This window comes from Perca fluviatilis, chromosome 9 (assembly GCF_010015445.1).
Source record: "Perca fluviatilis chromosome 9, GENO_Pfluv_1.0, whole genome shotgun sequence".
Lineage (NCBI taxonomy): Eukaryota > Metazoa > Chordata > Actinopteri > Perciformes > Percidae > Perca > Perca fluviatilis.
This window is the reverse complement of record NC_053120.1, coordinates 35,235,915-35,254,259: the sequence shown is the minus strand read 5'-3', so window position 1 is coordinate 35,254,259 and position 18,345 is coordinate 35,235,915. Positions and strand designations below refer to the sequence as shown.

Genomic DNA, 18,345 nt, shown 5'->3' with positions numbered 1-18,345 from the left:
TGACTTAGGTTGTGTCCGGAATCACACACTCTGCACTACAGACTCAATATGTCGTTCAACATACTTTTGTGTAAATAAACAGTAGTGTGGATCTGTTCGGACGCACTAAGCTGTCATTTCAACCTCAGTGTCTGAGAGCCTTCTTGCCGTTGGAGACGCGTAGCCTTGGTAACCCCTGCCGACCCCCGCTCTAGCGGCATCGCCAGATAACGGTTAAATTACTGAAAAAGGTGAATAACTAGACCAACAGTCGCAGATGACAAAATCACAGATTTTTACATGTAGAAATTAGGGCTGTGAAACGGTTATTTTTTTCTTAATCGCGATTAGTTGCTGAATTTCAATAGTTAATCGTGATTAATTGCATGTTTTATGACATGATTAAAATTCAATTATTTTTCATTTTCATAACCGTTTAAGTCTTTATTATCAATAAAAACCAATTCTTACCAGTGCATCTCGATTGGGTATCAAATGTATGCAAAGAAAGTGACTTTATGAACTTGACTTTTAGAGTTATTTGATCATATCAGATAAAAAAGATGTGCAATGAGACTGAGGTAACACAATCAATGTCTTCAGAAATATAGCTTGCCTTAAGCTTGCTTTTTAAAAATGTAAAAATAAATGATACAGCAAAAGTGCATGCACAAGATGTCAAGATGGTCTGCAGTTAGTTGCCACCCATTTGGCAAGTGCCTCAGTTCATTATTTTTTTTCGATTTGGTTTCATCCGCAGGTCTGTGGCGACTTGCACTCACCAAAATAGTACTTTGCCTGAGTCCGCTAGCATCAACCTGATTAGCTGTGCTAGCTGCACGCTTAGCTCGTAGAGGGTAGCCAGTCTTGTATAAAGTACTTGAAAGCAATACTTAGTGCAAAAGTACAAGTATCTTACCAGAAAAGGACTTTGGCAGAAGTTAAAGTCACCTATTGGAATGTTACTTGAGTAAAAGTCTTAAAGTATCTGATATTTACTGTACTTAAGTATCAAAAGTAATTTTCTGATAATAAATATACTTAAGTATTAGAAGTAAAAGTAAACGTTAAAAAAAAAAATGTATTATGAACTTTATGGCCAAAGATGTGTAACGTTATCTTCATCACCACTGTCGTCGGGGTGGTCATCGTCTGTTACCATGGCGGCAGAGCCTGCACCAGTTGCTTCCATGATGCTATCTGTCATTATGCTTCCTCCTCTTCTTCTTTAGTTTTGGCCTATGTTTTTTTTTATTTATTTTTTTTGCCACTTGGCATTGGCACATTTGCATTAGGTCACCAACTGGAATGGAGCATGCATTATTTTGGCAATGTAGGAGCAATGATTGGCCAAACCTGCTTTTTTTCCAGTGTAACAAATTTCTTTTTTTATTTTGTAGTAATGAGTAACTAAGATGCTTAGGGGAAATGTAGTGGAGTAAAAGTATACATTTTATTTTTGGAAATGTAATGGGGTAAAAGTAAAAGTTTCCCGGAAATATAAATAACGAAATAAAGTACAGATACGTGAACATTCTACTTAAGTACAGTAGTGAAGTATTTGTACTTTGTAACATTACAACACTGATGGGAGCTTAAACTTGAAGTGCTTCGGTGATATTTTAGTTCCATTTCACACAAGGTGCATATTGCTTTTGACTTGTCGACAGAGCCGTCTGGGAGATTTTTTTAACCCTCGTGTTGTCCTACCGTCCACCATGAATGTGTTAAAATTAAAAATAAACTTTTTTTTGGCACTTTTTCCAATGTTTTTGACACTTCACTCACAAACATGTTTTTTGTGAACCAACACTTTTTTAAATTCATGGTCATTAAACCTAATTTAAATGACGTTATACCCAATTTTTTAGTAAAAAAAAGGCAGAAATTATGCGTTGTTTTGACTAATAGGTAAGATCAGAGGATGTTGAGTGAATCATAGACTGTTTTATGTCAAACTTTAGTCTTGACACTGTTTTCAAATGCTATAAAATTGAATAAAACACCCAAAATTCAATGAAAGTAATCATTAATTGTTCCTGCGAAGTTTGTTATATGGGTTCTAAACAATGTACATCATGCCTCCATGTTATTTTTGGGAAATTTGGTTGTAAGAAACCCATATTTCTGATATAAAATACTTTGAAAATGGGTCAAATTTGACCCTAGGACAACCCAAGGGTTAAGTAAAACGCGCCATTTAGAACTGTGCTGTTCATCTCCATGGCTGCAGCAGGAGGTAGGAAGTGCCTGTGGCAGCTTGACATCAAGTAAAGGTGCCTCAAAGGGTCAAAATGTTAGCAGCCAAAGATTCTAGAGCGTACCGATTCTTTGTAGCAAAGATTATTTGCTAACAGCACCAGTGACGGTGTAAAATGAAGAATCTTTGGTGCACGCGATTATCATGATGAACACAGGGTGGTGATGGCGCAGTGGATATGGCGCACTGGATATGACAGTGGATATGGCGCTCTGGATATGACAGTGGATATGACACATGCCTTTGGTGTGGGAGACCTGGTTTCGATTCCCACTGCGCTAAATCAATCAATGTGTCCCTGAGCAAGACACTTAACCCATAGTTGCTCCAGAGGAGTGCGACCTCTGACATATATAGCAATTGTAAGTCGCTTTGGATAAAAGCGTCAGCTAAATGACATGTAATGTAATGTAACACAATTATAACGCGTTATGCTCTGTCTTTAATTTCATTGCGATTAACGTGTTAATGCTGACAGCCCCAGTAGAAATATCAGTTAAAGTGTTTTAACGCTACAGAGCTCCTTGGTTTCTGTCCGTCTGTCCGTTTCAAACGTTGTTGTTACTACCGCATTGCACTGTGGGATACCTTTGCCAGCATAGTGTCCAGTGTTTGCATACTGTAATATTTCACTGAAAATAATATGCAATTCATGTACTATTGTTTTCATACTAATGATTTCGGATATAATAAAAAATCTAACATACTGTTTTAGCTACTAAATAGCATGTTAGTACGTAATTTCGGATACAACCTTTATTTATGGAATTGGTTAAATGACATGAGCTGACTGTAGCATTCCACACAACCAGTAGTCAGTATATTGTCCCTCGGTGCTCCAAGAATGCACGGCATTTATTGGTTTCTTTTTTTACAGCCCAGACATTCAGGTGTCTGGAGCCTTATAAAACAGTTAGCACATACAGTACCTGTAGATAATGTAGTCACATTATCTCACACATATACTGTAGTTACCCTCAACCTTTCACACTCTGTAGCTGCAGGAATGCATATGTGGCTGCTGCACATAACACCCATCTCTCTTTCTGTGCTTCATTCGAATTGCTGTTGGTAGTTCGTAGTAATCGTGTGTGGTAACGTAGAAGCTGCGGTAAATGTCATTAAACTGAGGATCACTGCAACTGTCAAACAAGCATAATCATTCCAAAAGGACGCAGGTGCACTTAGAGTGGCTATAATAATAAAAAAAAAAAATGTAATCACATTATCCTCCGTCATTATGTTATGCACAGCTACAGTATTATAATATCAGTTTCTACACAACCCAAAGGTTTGTTGTTGGGACATTACCTTTTACATTTACATTATAGTAGCCTGTTTTACTTGTCTATTTTTGTGCCGGTACAATAATGTACCCATAAACAATGATACAGTATATCATCAAGTATTCAAGTTAAATGTGGGGTTTACATGAATACTGAATATCTATGGAACATTCGAAGACATCACCTTGGGCACTGTCAAATTGTGATGGCCATTTCTTTCACTATTTTTGTACATTATATAGACTAAACAATTATTAAATAGCAAAAAATCAAAAAACGGATGAATCAACAATATAATCAGTTTAGTTGCAGCCCTACGACTTCTCCAGCCTGGTCTCACAGAATTCCGTGAAAAGTGGCACGGAATGTGTGAAAATTCCGTTTGGCCACCATGGAAAACAATGCCAAAGTAAAGTCAATGAGAAGATGACGTAGCATTAAGAGCGACTACAGTAGCGAGTAGTATGAAAGCCCGAAAATCCGCATAAGGAGGTTGGTTGGGGTGGTAGATGGGTCAAACACCACAGGACTTTCACCCAGGGATTGTGTCCCGCGTGTTGCATTTCCTAAACCAAACTGTCACTTTCTTGTTTTCCTAAACTTAACCGTCCCGTTCTTCTTTTACTAAACTCAACCGTCCCGTTCTTCATTTACTAAACTCAACCGTTCTGTTCTTCTTTTACTAAACTCAACCGTTCCATTCTTCTTTTCCTAAACTCAACTGTCCCGTTGTTGTCCCGTGTCCTGTTTTCCTTAACTTAAGGGGCCGTGTTCCTTTTTAACGGAATTCTTCCGTGGGCCCATCACGAAAATTTCGGCGATTCCATAAAACTGCCACAAATTTTGAGTTAACGCCGCCTTCACACTGGCAGTTGAAATCAGCTCCGTAATACGCAATATGCCCCCAGCGGACGTCGTGCTACACCGTTGAAAAGCTTCGTAAACGACTCACAAAAATGGCAGAGAGGCTAGAACGAGTGATAAGTGTCTGAATGTAGGATTATCTCTGACCTCTCTTATACAGACATAAATAGAAAGCCTGCTGCGTGGAGAAAAGTTGCCCAGGACGTTGACATGTCACATTGGTTAAATGTGATATAGCGGTATAATGTCAATAGTTCGATGTCTGTTGCTAGCTAACCAATTAGCATTAGCAGGTTTGTTTATCAGTACCATAGCAACGCTGGGATTGTCGGATAGGAACCGTCCGTAGCCTTTCGCAAGAGTAACATTTTTTGAACGCATCCTGATGACCAACTGACACGATTTTTTTCGCACTGCACTCGTTCGGACCCGGTTCGGACCCATTTGCATGCGGTCTGCAAATCTCCATAGGAAATGAATGACTTACGGTTGTTTCAAAGCCGGAGCTGATTTCAACTGCCAGTGTGAAGGCGGCGTAAGGGGCCGTGTTCATTTCACGGAATTCTGTGAGATCAGGTTGGACTTCTCATATATGTCTTTATTTAATAGTAGTAGTAATAAGTAGAATCCTTTAGTTTTGCTATTTTCTGACACGCTGTACAGTATGTGTTCCCATAATCCCCACTGACTGTGGGGATTATGGGAACACATACTGTACAGTGTGTACCCTAACTCAGCACTCCTGCCAGTGTTCACAATGAATTGTCAGAACTATGAAAGCAATGCTACCTTCCAGGCACTCCTCTCACAACAAATATTTCTGCTAATGGTTGTCTGGAATTTGAAATCACTCAGCAGCAGTGTATCGTCTCTCTGCTATCATACCATATCACTCTGAATTCTTTGGGATGTCTCAGCCTGTGCCCCACGTGTTACTTCCTAACCCAGACTATTGAGGCTTTGCTGTTATTGCCTCAGTTCCAAAGTAGACCACAGTAGGTTTTCCTCAGGGGCCTTTACAGGGAACATGTATGGGGCACTTCTGGTGTCGCGCTGGTACTGTGACTGTAGCCAAACTGGGCCTACAGGGATGGAAAACAGACAGTGGGCTTCTTTTCAATGATCACGCTCACAGTCTTTGCCAGTGTACTATTCCAGTTAAAATATATTAAAAAAAAATAATGAAAGGTAGGAGGGGTTTAAACTTCTCCCTCAAACTTTATTTTTTCATTTCACACAACTACCGTAACTGAGCTCTAAAACAAAGCAAAGAAGATAATAAAATACCTATAGATCAGTCAAATGCTCATATAATGGTTTGGTTCATTTTGGTTTTAAAAACTAAAAGTGCAGAAAGCATGGCGGGTACTTCAGGGGGCCTGGAAGATTGTAACATTCAGAGGAAATACTCAAAACTGGGCAAACTCTGTCTATGTAGAGAGCTTAAAAACAAGTTATATTAAGGTGTCTTGCTATAGCAACATATTACTGCAATGTATTATTGATTGTATCTTAAATGGACTGTGTTTCTTAATGGGAGTATTTAAGGTGACATGTTTAACATTAAGAGGTTAAATCAAAAGCTGCTGGTCACTTCACAGGAGAGAGGTGTTACTATCTACATAGTGTACCAAACATTTACAGTAATAGTAACATGAAGAGTGACAATGCGTGAGTGACCTAGCCTGTGTGTGGTGTGTGTGTGTGTGTGTGTGTGTGTGTGTGTGTGTGTGTGTGTGTGTGTGTGTGTGTGTGTGTGTGTGGGTGTGTGTGGGTGCATGCGTGCCTGTGTGTGTGCTGGATGTGTCCACTGCATAAGCTGCCAAGCAAGTGTTTAAATGCATAAGTAAGTTCCTCAGCAGTGGTGGAATGTACTGTAACTAAGTACATTTACTCAAATAAGTACTTCTCTTGAGTCTTTTCTTTTCATGCCACTTTCTACTTCTACTCCGCTACATTTCAGAGAGAAATATTGTACTTTTTACTCCTTTTTACTACATTATTCTTACAGCTTTAGTTACAAATTAAAGGTGCAGTAGGTAGGATTGTGAAGATCCAGGACTTAGCCAAAAAAATTGAACATCGACAACTTCTCAGTCCCTCCCCCCTTTCTGTTAAAGCCCAAAACGGTCTCCTAAGCCCCTCCCCCCACAAGGGAGGATTAATGCATGTGCATGAGCAGTGATTGACACGCAGTTAGACACCCCCCCCCCCTGGCTGTGATTGGTGCATCTGAACAGGGAGCGGTGGGTTTTTGCAAATCACACTATAGGCTGTAGGTGGTGCCAGAGGAGCTGGATTTTTTTTCTTTAATTACCTGCTTCGTGTAGTTCTACCCGAATATAGGGTCAGTTTCAGCAAATATGACAGAAAGTTAGTTTTATAAGTGTTACCTACTGCACCTTTAAGATTTCTGCACACAAAACACGTGTAGTTTATAAAATCTGATGTTTTATATTATAAAAGAAACTGGCCAACAATATAACGGCCTACAAGTCCAGCTGAAATGATTAGACCCTTAAACACACAACTGTTTGGATCCTTTACACTTTCTAAAATGGGAGGATTTTTCTGCATTGATACTTACAGAATTTTACTTTTGTAACATCTTTAATGCAGGACTTTTACTTGTAATAGAGTATTTTGTTACAGTGTGGTGGTAGTACGTACTTTTACTGTAAGTAGGGGATCTGAATACTTCCTCCACCACTGTCCCTCCGTCCTATCCTCTTACTCTGAGTTCTCTGGAGCCCCCCCCCCCCCATTTCTCAATGCAGTACTGTACTGTATATCTTCAGGGATGCTGGGAGATAAGTGTGGGAGGGTATGCTTCCTTCTGGGGGAGTCACATCATCCCAACCTCACATCGTTCAGGTGCCGCCGGAAGATCCGTCGGATGTCCCTCTTTTTTGGCCAGATGTCTGTCACCTTCCTCTTTCTGTGTGATGGCGTTCTAAACTCCGGTGGATTTCTGTGGACTATGGTTAACTGCTCCTCAGATCTCTGCAGGGTAAATCCAGACAGCTAGCTAGACTATCTGTCCAATCTGAGTTTTCTGTCGCACGAACATACACATGTTCCACCAAAACAAGTTCCTTCCCGAGGCTATTTTGCAGAGGCGACATAACTCCGTCAGAGACGATTGTGATTGGTTTAAAGAAATGCCAATAAACCAGAGCACGTCTGTTTTCCCATCCCAGAAAACTGTGCGGACTAGCCAGACCTTCCTCCACAGCGCTGTGGAGGAAGGTCTACTATTCTACCAGCTATTGCAGCAATTAATCGAGCAATCGGATGAGAAATACCTTTACTTTATTGAAGAGCAATACTAAATACACAAAAGAGAGTTGTTGTTTTTAGAAAAAGCTACATTTTCATTGCTTAAATTGCATGCAGTATTATCTAAAAAACTAAACCCATTAAATGCATTTAAGTATCATATTACAGTCTGGTTTTTAAAGAAAATATTTTCTGAAATGCTTAAACAACCTAAAACTAAGGCATAGATTAAAATTACAATAATAATACATAATACATAATACATAAACCTCCCTTTCACAACTACAAGTTTCAACCTAACTACAGCTCAGGCATTACGTAAGCCTTAACTGTCGTGTGTAGGAGGAAAAACGAGAGGACAGATGGGTTGGAACAAGAGTCTTCTCTGAGTGCTTTTTCAAAGCAAAGATTTGATGATATACAACTTCTTAAATGTTTCTCTACATACTGGTGTTTGTGTATGTGTGTGTGTGTGTGTGTGTGTGTGTGTGTGTGTGTGTGTGTGTGTGTGTGTGTGTGTGTGTGTGTGTGTGTGTGTGTGTGTTTATTTTCTGTGGTTATTTTCTTAAGCAAACCTTAGGGACATCACAACCGACTTATATTGATTGATTAACCTTCCAAAAAAAAAGAAATTTCAATTTTCTACCTTCTTTCAGTTTGGGTTCTATTACAGATACAAAATGCTGCAGTGCAGCAATGTCAGAAGTAACCGAGCCCGGATGTACTGGAACTCGGATCCCCCTGATTGGTGATTAAACTGTTTGAGCTGTAGAATGGATGCGTTGTGATTTGTGGGACGGCGGAGCACACATGAAAGGGTTGTTGCAGCTGTCTCTACGCCACTGTTGGCAGACAATAGTAATGGTATGGAGAATTGCTATTGATCCAGGAAGACTGTGCAAATCCAGCACCTAGTCACCTCCCTGTCTTCCTGTCAAAGCACACCTAATGACATGTCAAAGATGTTGGAAATTGTCCCCAAACTTTCTCTGAACCCTTTCTAAAAGACTTTCTGTAATTTTTCAACCTGGGTGGGTTTTCAGGCACACCATATGGAAATATTCAAAGCTTTCATGAAGTGTGTGTGTGTGTGTGTGTGTGTGTGTGTATTTCCTTTTGAATATATTTCAGCAAAAAAGTGTTTAGCTGTCACGCAGATTTAACATACCGTATTTACTGAAAGGCAGATAAAACTGAATATGTATTCGAGCTGTCGGCTGTGTGCATCTGCACGGATGGTGAAGTTGATGGGATTCATATTGTTCTGGATTTCATCTGAGAAAGGAGGAGGATCAGGGGAAAGTACAGCCGGACCAGTGCTCTCTCTGTAAATTGCTGGTGTGCTGAGGCAGAAGGCAGTGGTTTGTATCGCTCTGATCCCTGGATTCACGGCGATCTATCTCAGCACATATTTGGCCTTGATGTGCAATCAGTGAAGTTGTAAAGACTGGGCTGGAGTTGTTCCAAGGTGCTTGCAGTTCAGTAACCACATGGAATCAGTGGAAACCATAAGAAACCCATTCGGGATAATCCACAACAAGCTACTGCTTGTGCAGTGCATTATTTTTGATAACCGCAGTGGTTGGAGTGAATACATCTTTTTATTCCTGCTCAAGTATTGTTAAGTCATATTTCGGTTGGATTGTTCTGTCGGGGTGTCCCCATGGCCTAGTAGTGCTCATCATGTAAGCACACGATGTCTCGGGTTAGATTTTTGTGTCCTGTCTACATTTACACTCAATTGTCAAGTAAAGGCAAAACGGCCTAAAATAAATAAATAAAATAAAGAAAAACATTTTTGATTAAAAATATCAGTATGTGATGCTTTGGCTACATTTACATACATTACGTTTCCCCCTCTCATTCCCCCTGCTCTGGCGTTTCCGAGCCCCTAAACCGGAGACATTTGGAAACACTTCTGACCCGTTTTGGTTTGGAATCTGCAGGGTTGAGTTGCAGTCTCAACGGCCGCAAACAGGTGCGTCGGACTGGGGGGGAAAAGGGGACTGAGTACCCAGGGCCCTCATTTGAGGAGGGCCCAAAAAGATGCTAGAATTAATAGCTGTGGATGCGGGAAGGGGCCCGTAAAAATGCCTTTCTACAGGGCCCAGAATTTTGTGCTACGCCCCTGGCACGGACACTGACGCCAAAGTTCCGGCGCCTGATTTGGTCGTGACGTCTTGTTCTCTCAGAATAAAAGCTACTGACGTTACCATGGCAACTACCAGCAACGGGCGGATTATACACGCTGCCTCCTGTTTATGCCTCAATGTAAATGTAGCCTAAACCGCAGTATGAAAGAATCTTAAGTACTTTGTGGTGCCTCTGGTGGAAGCCACTGCCCCTGTTGCAACAAGCCTAGGGCCCCCTTGTGGCCCTCCTGAAATGCTGTGGGGTTTTACTCTCAGGGCTTAACGTTTCTAGAACACTGGAGACCTTGTAGGCTATATTTTGTATGCATACCGATACGAGTGTGCACATAATTCATTTCATACATGCATTGGTAATTTTTCATCAAAATAAACTTTTAGATCCGTCAGTGTTTTTAGTATTCATTGGTCTGTATGTGACACAGTATAGTCACTACACTGTAAGAAAATACACAGGAAATGCATGTTAGTCATGGATCTATGAAAAGTGCATTGCTTCTTTTTGATGCAAATGTAAATGTGTTGAGAGTTAAAGAGTTGAGAGTTGACTGTTTAAGTTTTTTTGTAGTTTAGTTTATAGGTTTACACATATACAAATACTACAGAGTAATATACTCATAATCAATAGAAGATGTGATAAGGAGATGCAAAAAACCCTCAGAGGGGCTTAATCTGGCACTCTCCAATGCATAATCCAATTAAAATAGAAAGAAACTGGGCGTCCGGATAGCTCAGTTGGTCCAAATCCACTTTTGCTAGTTTGACGGCGGAAAAAATGGGCGCATGGTTCAAAAGGGTTGTACTTAGTGTCTTCATTAATTCATAGGTGTGTTTTGGGTGTAACATGCAATAAACCAATCGGTGTCATCTCCCATTCCCTTTAAAAGCCAGACGTGTTTGTACCTTGGCGCATTGCTATTATGATGGCGGATTTGCACCGTAATATTTGTTATTTGTTTTTTTTTGCATGTGTGTGTGCTGCTGCGCTTCCCTGTGTGTGTGTAACAAGCATAGTGTGCGCGCGCTGTGTACGAGCCTAGGCGTTAAAATAACAATGAAATGCTGCGCTATTGACTTTAGACCAGGTTTTTGTTGGTCAATGGTGCGATCACTTCCCGCTGCCTCAAGATAGCAATACGCCAACAATTCACTTGGATACACCTCCCTGTAAGACCAGCACGCTCATGGGCGCACAGATGGTCAATGGCGCGATCACATCCCGCTGCCTCAAGATAGCAATACGCCAAGAATTCACCTGAACACACCTTCCTGTATGACCAGCACGCCCATGGGCACACAGATGGGCGCAGGTGCATTTGCTATTTAAACGACGTTGGCGCTGGATGGGAAATTGACAACTGCGTCGGTCTTAAACTAGCAAAGACACTGCGCCGGGTGCAACATAGGACCCTAAGAATAGAGTTCATTATAGAATGAAGGAAGTATCTTGTATACAAATAAAGCAATCTGTAGTTGATTGACTTGTTGAACATAATGTTATGTGGTTCGTTGTATTACAGATTTACCTGGCCCCATAAAACACCAGCTGGCACCGGCCAGGCCCCTGTGGTTTACATGGGCTGGAAGCGTTGCTGCTTTAGTTCATGTTTGGCTCAGGATGATGTAGACTAATAGCAGGAACATGAGAGTGGAGCCAGGTGCTTTCTCTTACTGCAGGTGCACTTCACCTCTGAGCGCTGCATTCTCAAAGATATTTCTCTGGCTGAAAAATGAAAGTTGTAATATGCGCCATAATCTTGCAATGTTCTTGTCTCAAATCAGGTACACATCTACAGACTTTAGTTCAGGTGATGGGTTTAGTGCTTTGCTCATTTTGCATGCTGAGTCCATGTCGCATATAATTCTTTGAAGTGACAGAAAACTTGATTTAGGATCGCATTTCTTACAGTATGTGTAGGGTTGGGCACCATTTTGATTTTAACAATTCTGATTCAAATTCCGATTCTTCCTTTGATTCTAGTTCTTATCCATTCCGATTTTTTGAGGGGTTGAGTTCACATGTTTATTTCTCAGATCAGAGAAACATGTTGTTTTGATTCAATTGAATTGAATGGTGATATAAAGTTTTACCAGGCTTTTTTCAACGTAAAATATAGCCACACGTTAGATCACCACTTACTGAGCTCCGTGGCTGCAACACCACAAGCACCTGGCTGGAAGTACAGTGGCTGCAATGGAAACCAAAACGTGCGCATGTTACATTTTGAACCAATGATCGGATTTGAAACCAAATTTTCCATTTCCAAGCATTTCTAATAAAAATAAGATTCCATTGGGATAGTAATTTTTGAAACAATTCCAAATTGTAAACCATTTCTCGATGCCCAATCCTAACTATCACATGAACTGTCTCAATGACGACTCAAAACCACCAGGGTTATTTATTTATTTTTCGCGGCCCAGGACTGTATGGGCGTTTCAGTTAGACGCAAATGAATTAAATGACGACCGAAGAAGAGGACTCTCACAGCCGTAAACTGTATATTAGACTCAGATGAGCCCCCAACAACTACAACTGGAAACACTACAGAGCAGCTTCACCAAGTTCGACCCAGCGAGAAAACAAATGAAAAGTTAGTTTGTGCTTAACACTGACATATTATCAATAACTCCAATATGAAGACACAGATCCACCGAACAACCCCAAAACTGACACAACAAGCTTGAAGCCCAGTTCAGACCAAAGATTTGCGACGAGACCAAACCGTTTTAGAACATCGCAGGGAAAAGTTGCAGCTGTCTGAACCGGCCCGTCTCAGCTCGACTCAAACCAGCTGATGGTGTGGCTGCGATTCAGCTGGTCGAGTCTCCGGAGGCTGGTTTTAGAACGTATGAGACGTCTCCTGTTTCAACAGCCGATAGAGAAGTCAGCTGGTAAGTCAGCTATAAACTATAGCAATAAAATGATCTATAATCTATTTTATTTTATATGTTACAAACAGCTGGTCAAAATGGCAGCCTCAATGACCGCCCAAAGCACGGTAACATTATATGGCCAAGCGAGATGGAGAGTGACTGAAGAGAGCGGTGTTAGAACAAAGCAGGGAATCAGAGAAATAGACCATTGCTTTTGCCGATTCATCACTAGAAAGGTAACTGTAACAAGCATCTCAATATTATTAACGTTATCCACATCCACATTCAGACGAAACAAATGCAACAAAAAAGCCTAAAAGTCGAAACATGTTCGCTCCAACAGCTGTAACAGACGTGAATGTAGCAAATACACATACACCCAGTTGCCAGTTTATTAGCTACAACTTGCCGAAACTAATTCAGTCTGCAGTAGGTCCCGCCTTTATGAAAGTTGAAACATTCAGTGTTTCTTGATCTCCTTACCCTACATCACTCCTCCAGGAGCCTAAGATCGCCTAATCAGTTCCTTTTAGCTATTTCACAGTCTCGGATGAAAACAAAGGGTGATCGTGCCTTCTCCGTTGTGGCCCCCGAGACTCTGGAACAAACTTCCCATTCATATTAGGTCCTACTCTACTGCCGAGATCTTTAAGGCTCGTCTTAAAACACATTTTTATTCTTTGGCGTATGATTTAGTTTAGGGACATTTGTATAGAGGTGTGTTGCTTGTATGATGTTCATTGTGTCTATATTTTATTGTCTTCCTTTGTTTTTATAACATAATATGACTTTGTACAGCACTTTGTTCAACCTAGGTTGGTTTTAAATGTGCTCTATAAATAAATTGACTTGACTTTGTCAAAAGTGTTTTAGAGACGAAGTGATTCAATTGTATGGTGTTTTGTAGTGCTGTTGAAATGTATTGTGTTTTACCTCGTGGTGTTTCTAATATTCAGTCCACCCTTATTGATGTAAATGGGGTGGACAAAATATACATATATTTTTACATATAATACCACTTATTCAAGTTTTGAGCGCTAAAATTCAACAGTACTTTGACTGTGGCTGCTGAAATGATACACACAATTCAAAGTCAAAACTTCTTTGGTACAGTTTGATCAAAACGGAACATTATAAACTTCTTGAAGGTGAAATGTATGGCTTTTGTATTAGAACGCCATACTACCAAACTCTGTGGCAACTGTCAATGTTTTCACATGCCAGATGAGATGAGAGAAACGTGGGTTTCCTCCGGGTGCTCCGGTTTCCTGCCACCTTAAACACATGCATGCAGGGTAACCAGGGGCGTTGGACTGGGGGGGGAAAGGGGACTGAGTACCCAGGGCATTCATGTGAGGAGGGCCCAGAAAGATGCTAATGCCTACACGGCCCAGAATTTTGTGCTATGCCCCTGTGGGTAACTAGGACTACAGTTGAAACTTAGCCGTCTGGCTAGCCCTGGTGCATTTACAAAAATGGTGATTAATGTGCATTGTCCTAATACAATTAATAATGTTTTGTTTTTTTACGGAACCTCTATCGTTAACATCCGTTCTCTTTTCAGGTGTCACTCTATGAATGTGTGAGGTGGTAGCCAATCAGCAGCAGCCTCAGGACCAACAGTCAGACCATGGACCTTAGATTCAGACGGCTGTCGCCTCTCGCCGGGGGAGCTCTTCATCTGGTGCTGCTGGCCGGACTGGTGCTGCCGTCTCACACAGAGAGTGAGTACTCATATTCTTCACGCAGCTCCGAGCTCTGCCCATATGTCAGCAGTGTTACAGACAGCTAGGATCCATTAGCTGAAATGGAGGCTGCAGAGTAGGGCTGGGTACCCAATTCAATACTTTTTAGGCACCGACCGAATTACCTCCCTAGTACTGGGTATCAAAAAATGCCTCGTCATTCAATACCCAATTTCAATACCTAAGGAGCAAATCTCATCAGAGTCAGTGAGCCAATAAGCATGCAGCATGCTTCTACCAAGATGTAATTATGCTGGTGATTGGCTGCCTAGCGTAGAAACACGCCAGAAAAACCCTACGTTATGCAGAGACGGGACTCACGTACCAGTCAACAATCTCGCAGCCGCATTTTGGACAAGCTGCAGACGTGATGAAGATGATTGGCAAATCCCAGAATACAAGGAATTGCAGTTTTGGCCACACTTGAAGGCAGCTTTATTTCACAGGAGAGAGAGAGAGAGAGAGAGATAAAAGAGACGAGCGAGACATAGCGAGAGCTTTGTTGTTGTAGGAAACATTCAAGCTATTATACAAACTCCCGGGCAGTTCACTACTTGTGTTTGGTGTTTTAAAACTTTCTTGTGGTAGCGATAGAGGCAGTGATCTTTCCTATTTCCTATTTTGAACGGGACTCTCACGCCTCAAACCATCGCTCAAAACACACCGACAATTCTGATCAACAGTTACATGATTGGCCACCGCAGCGTGACGTGGGGTTGCGTTTCTCCAAAAGTTGAGTCGGTCTCAACTTTTCGCCGCATGCACGCTAGAGGATTGTGAGGCCCCTAGAGGCAGGATACACACCCCTTGCAACAGTGACTTAAGAGGAGAGATATCATAGATGTAGAGAAAGTTTTATTTATATTGCACTTTATAGACATTCCGGAAATTCTGCCGGATGTCCCTCATTTTTGGCCTCTTTCTTTGTATTGGCGTTCTAAACTGCGGTGGATTTCTGAGGACTATGGTTAACTGCTCCTCAGATCTCTGCAGGGTAAATCCAGACAGCTAGCTAGACTATCTGTCCAATCTGAGATTCTGTTGCAAGACTAGGCTAAAACAACTTTTGAACGTACACATATTCTACAAAAACACATTCCTTCCCTAAGCCATTTTGCAGAGGCACCATTGCTCCGTCCTGCGATTGTGATTGGTTTAAAGCGCCCGTATTATGCTAATTTTCAGGTTCATAATTGTATTTTAAGGTTGTACCAGAATAGGTTTACATGGTTTAATTTTCAAAAAACACCATATTTTTGTTGTACTGCACAGCTCTCTCTCACTGCTGCATCTCCTCTTTTCACATTGTGTTCAGGTCTCTGTTTTAGCTACAGAGTGAGACATCTTTTCTTCTGTACTTTCTTTGGTTGCACTCGCACATGCGCAGTAGCTCAGATCGTAGATCATGTCAGCTAGCTCCATAGACAGTAAAAGAAAGGCTGTTTCTCCAACTTTGTTCAGTTACAAGGCAGGATTAGCTGGGAGACTTCTTCTAAACGAGGATGCACATGAAGGTAGTTCTTTTGTAGATTATGGTGAACTTGTGTGTGTTGTAGCAGTGCTTTGCCATTGAGAACGAGGTAGCATGCTAGCGCTAGCATGCCAACGCTAGCATGCTAACGGTTGCCGTTAGCCAGCTCGTTTCGGCTAGTGACGTAAAAAGCCGTGCAGATTTTGAACAGCTCACCCGGAGACTGAAGGCAGGACACATTCAGAAACCGTATCTCACTCAAAACAGCATGGATGGATTTTTTTCAAAGTTTGTATGCATGTGGAAGCACCAGAGACACAAAATAACACCCCAAATCCCAGAAAAAAAGTGATTTTTTTCATAATATGGGCACGTTAAAGAAATGCCAATAAACTAGAGCACGTTTTTATCCCATCCTGGAATGTTGTGTGGACTAGCCAGACCTTTCTTCACGGTGCTGTGGAGGAAGGTCTGGCTATGCAAGACTTGCTTTAAGCTAATTTTTCATCTGTAGTCTCTTTTTAAAATGTTCAAAAAAGAAATATAGTTTGGTCGTGGCTTCGTGATGAGTCTGTCTGTGTAGTAGTCTCAGATACTCTCCACAGCTGTACCCTGCATCCGGTAATGTGAGGAGAAGAAACAGTAAAAAGGTGAACAACATGTAGCGCCCGTTATGAGCACTGAGTCAGGGTTCATGGCTGGGTTTGGAGACTAAAAAATTATCTGCATGCATTGACCAGAGCCTTGCTAATGCAATGATGGTTCTTTACGTCTCCCATGAGAATTCCATTGAACCAAGTCAGCTATGTTTTATGAGCACAACATCAATTTTGGGGATGGCAAATGCAGTAGAGGTGAAAGGCTGAGTAGGAACATGGAAAATGTAATTTCATATTTGTCTAGTCAGTAAGGGAAATGAGTTTAACAGTATATACAGCTGACAGGAGTTAGTTAATCAAGCCTTGAGACAGATATTCAAACATGACCATTGATGCCTGGCAGTTAAATACATGCACTTTCAGGCTACATTTACATTGCTACGTTTTGGTTTAAAAACAAATATCTTTTGCTATGTTTCCCCCCCTCATTCCCCCCTGCTCTGGCGTTTCCGAGCCCCTAAACCGGAGACATAGAAAAACTTCTGACCCGTTTTGGTTTGGAATCTGCGGGGTTGTGTTGCAGTCTAATTGGCCGCAAACGGAGACCTTTGGCAACACCGACACTGACGCCAATGTTTCGCCACCTGGTTACTATGGCAACTACCAGCAGTGGGCGGAGTCCACTGAGATATTGAGGTTTGGGCGTCCTCCTGAAAGTAACCTGTCAATCATTTAAAGTATTGTTTGATGCATTGCTCATTGTCCTGAAAACAGCAAAATATAAGTCAGTTTCTTTGTGTATATGTATTTATGTTTATTGTGTGTTGTAGTAAAACCAAACACCAGGTGCAGATGATGTTAGAAACACTACTGATGCATGCTGGGAGCAGTTATCAGTAAGTAGGCCAGGCGGAGGCAGGGCGAAGCCTTTAAGCCTCAGAGGTCCTCGGAGGGCAATGTTTCTAATCAACAGGTTCATTATCGGGACTAGTTGCTTTATGGCTGCAATGAACACATTGTGTAATTTCCTTTATAATTTAGCAGATAGGAATTCATCAGAGGGGCTGTGTCAGCAGTTACCTTCCTGTGTGAGCACTGCACTCCAGAGAAAAATGAGAATCATTAATTTCTTACCAAGAGTTGAGATTTTCGGAGATTCTTATAGAAACCAAACCCTTTGAAGCTAAATGGAACCAAAAGCTTGTGAAAAAAATTGCACAGACATCTTACACATAGTGCTGGAAGTAGCAGAAGGTTTTTTTTTTTTTCAATAGGATAGAATAGAATAAACTTTATTAATTCCCAAAGAGGAAACCAGTTGGCCAATATAGACAAAGACATACACACTATGTCGACAATAGGGCTGCAACTAACAGTTATTTTCATTGTTGATTAATCCGTCTATTTCTCGAATAATTTATTAGTTGTTCGGTTTCTAAAATGTAATAAAACGCAAAAAAAGGTCGCTCAGAGTTTTCCAAAGCCCAAGATGACGTTCTTAAATGTCTTGTTTTGTTCACAACTCAGTTTACTGTAATAGAGTGAAGAAACTAGAAAATATTCACATTTAAGAAGCTAGAATCAGAGAAGTTGAATTTTTTAAAAATAAAATCAAATGAATCGATTAGCCAAATAGTTAATGCATTTCATTAATTTAATAGACATTTCTCCATTAATGCATGTGTATAATTTTCAATTAAATTCAATTAAAATTTTAATTGTCGCATATACAGTCATACACAGTGCACGTGTGTGTATTTCGGGCCTGTGCGTAATGTGTGAAACAATAACGGCATAGTGAAAAATATGTAATTTCCCTTTGAGAATCAAGTATG

The 18,345-nt window shown here is 41.0% G+C and overlaps 1 protein-coding gene across 21 annotated transcripts in view; it reads left to right on the top strand.

Annotated features, from left to right (window-relative positions):
• The window catches only part of ptprfa (protein tyrosine phosphatase receptor type Fa), a 412,601-nt gene that overhangs the window by 94,733 nt on the left and 299,523 nt on the right, over positions 1-18,345 (top strand). For all 21 annotated transcript variants that reach the window (XM_039810996.1, XM_039811014.1, XM_039810999.1 and 18 more), the window contains exon 2: positions 14,260-14,419. In XM_039810996.1, coding sequence (XP_039666930.1) covers positions 14,326-14,419 — 94 coding nt within the window. In that variant the 5' untranslated portion in view covers positions 14,260-14,325. The remainder of the gene's footprint in view (positions 1-14,259; positions 14,420-18,345) is intronic.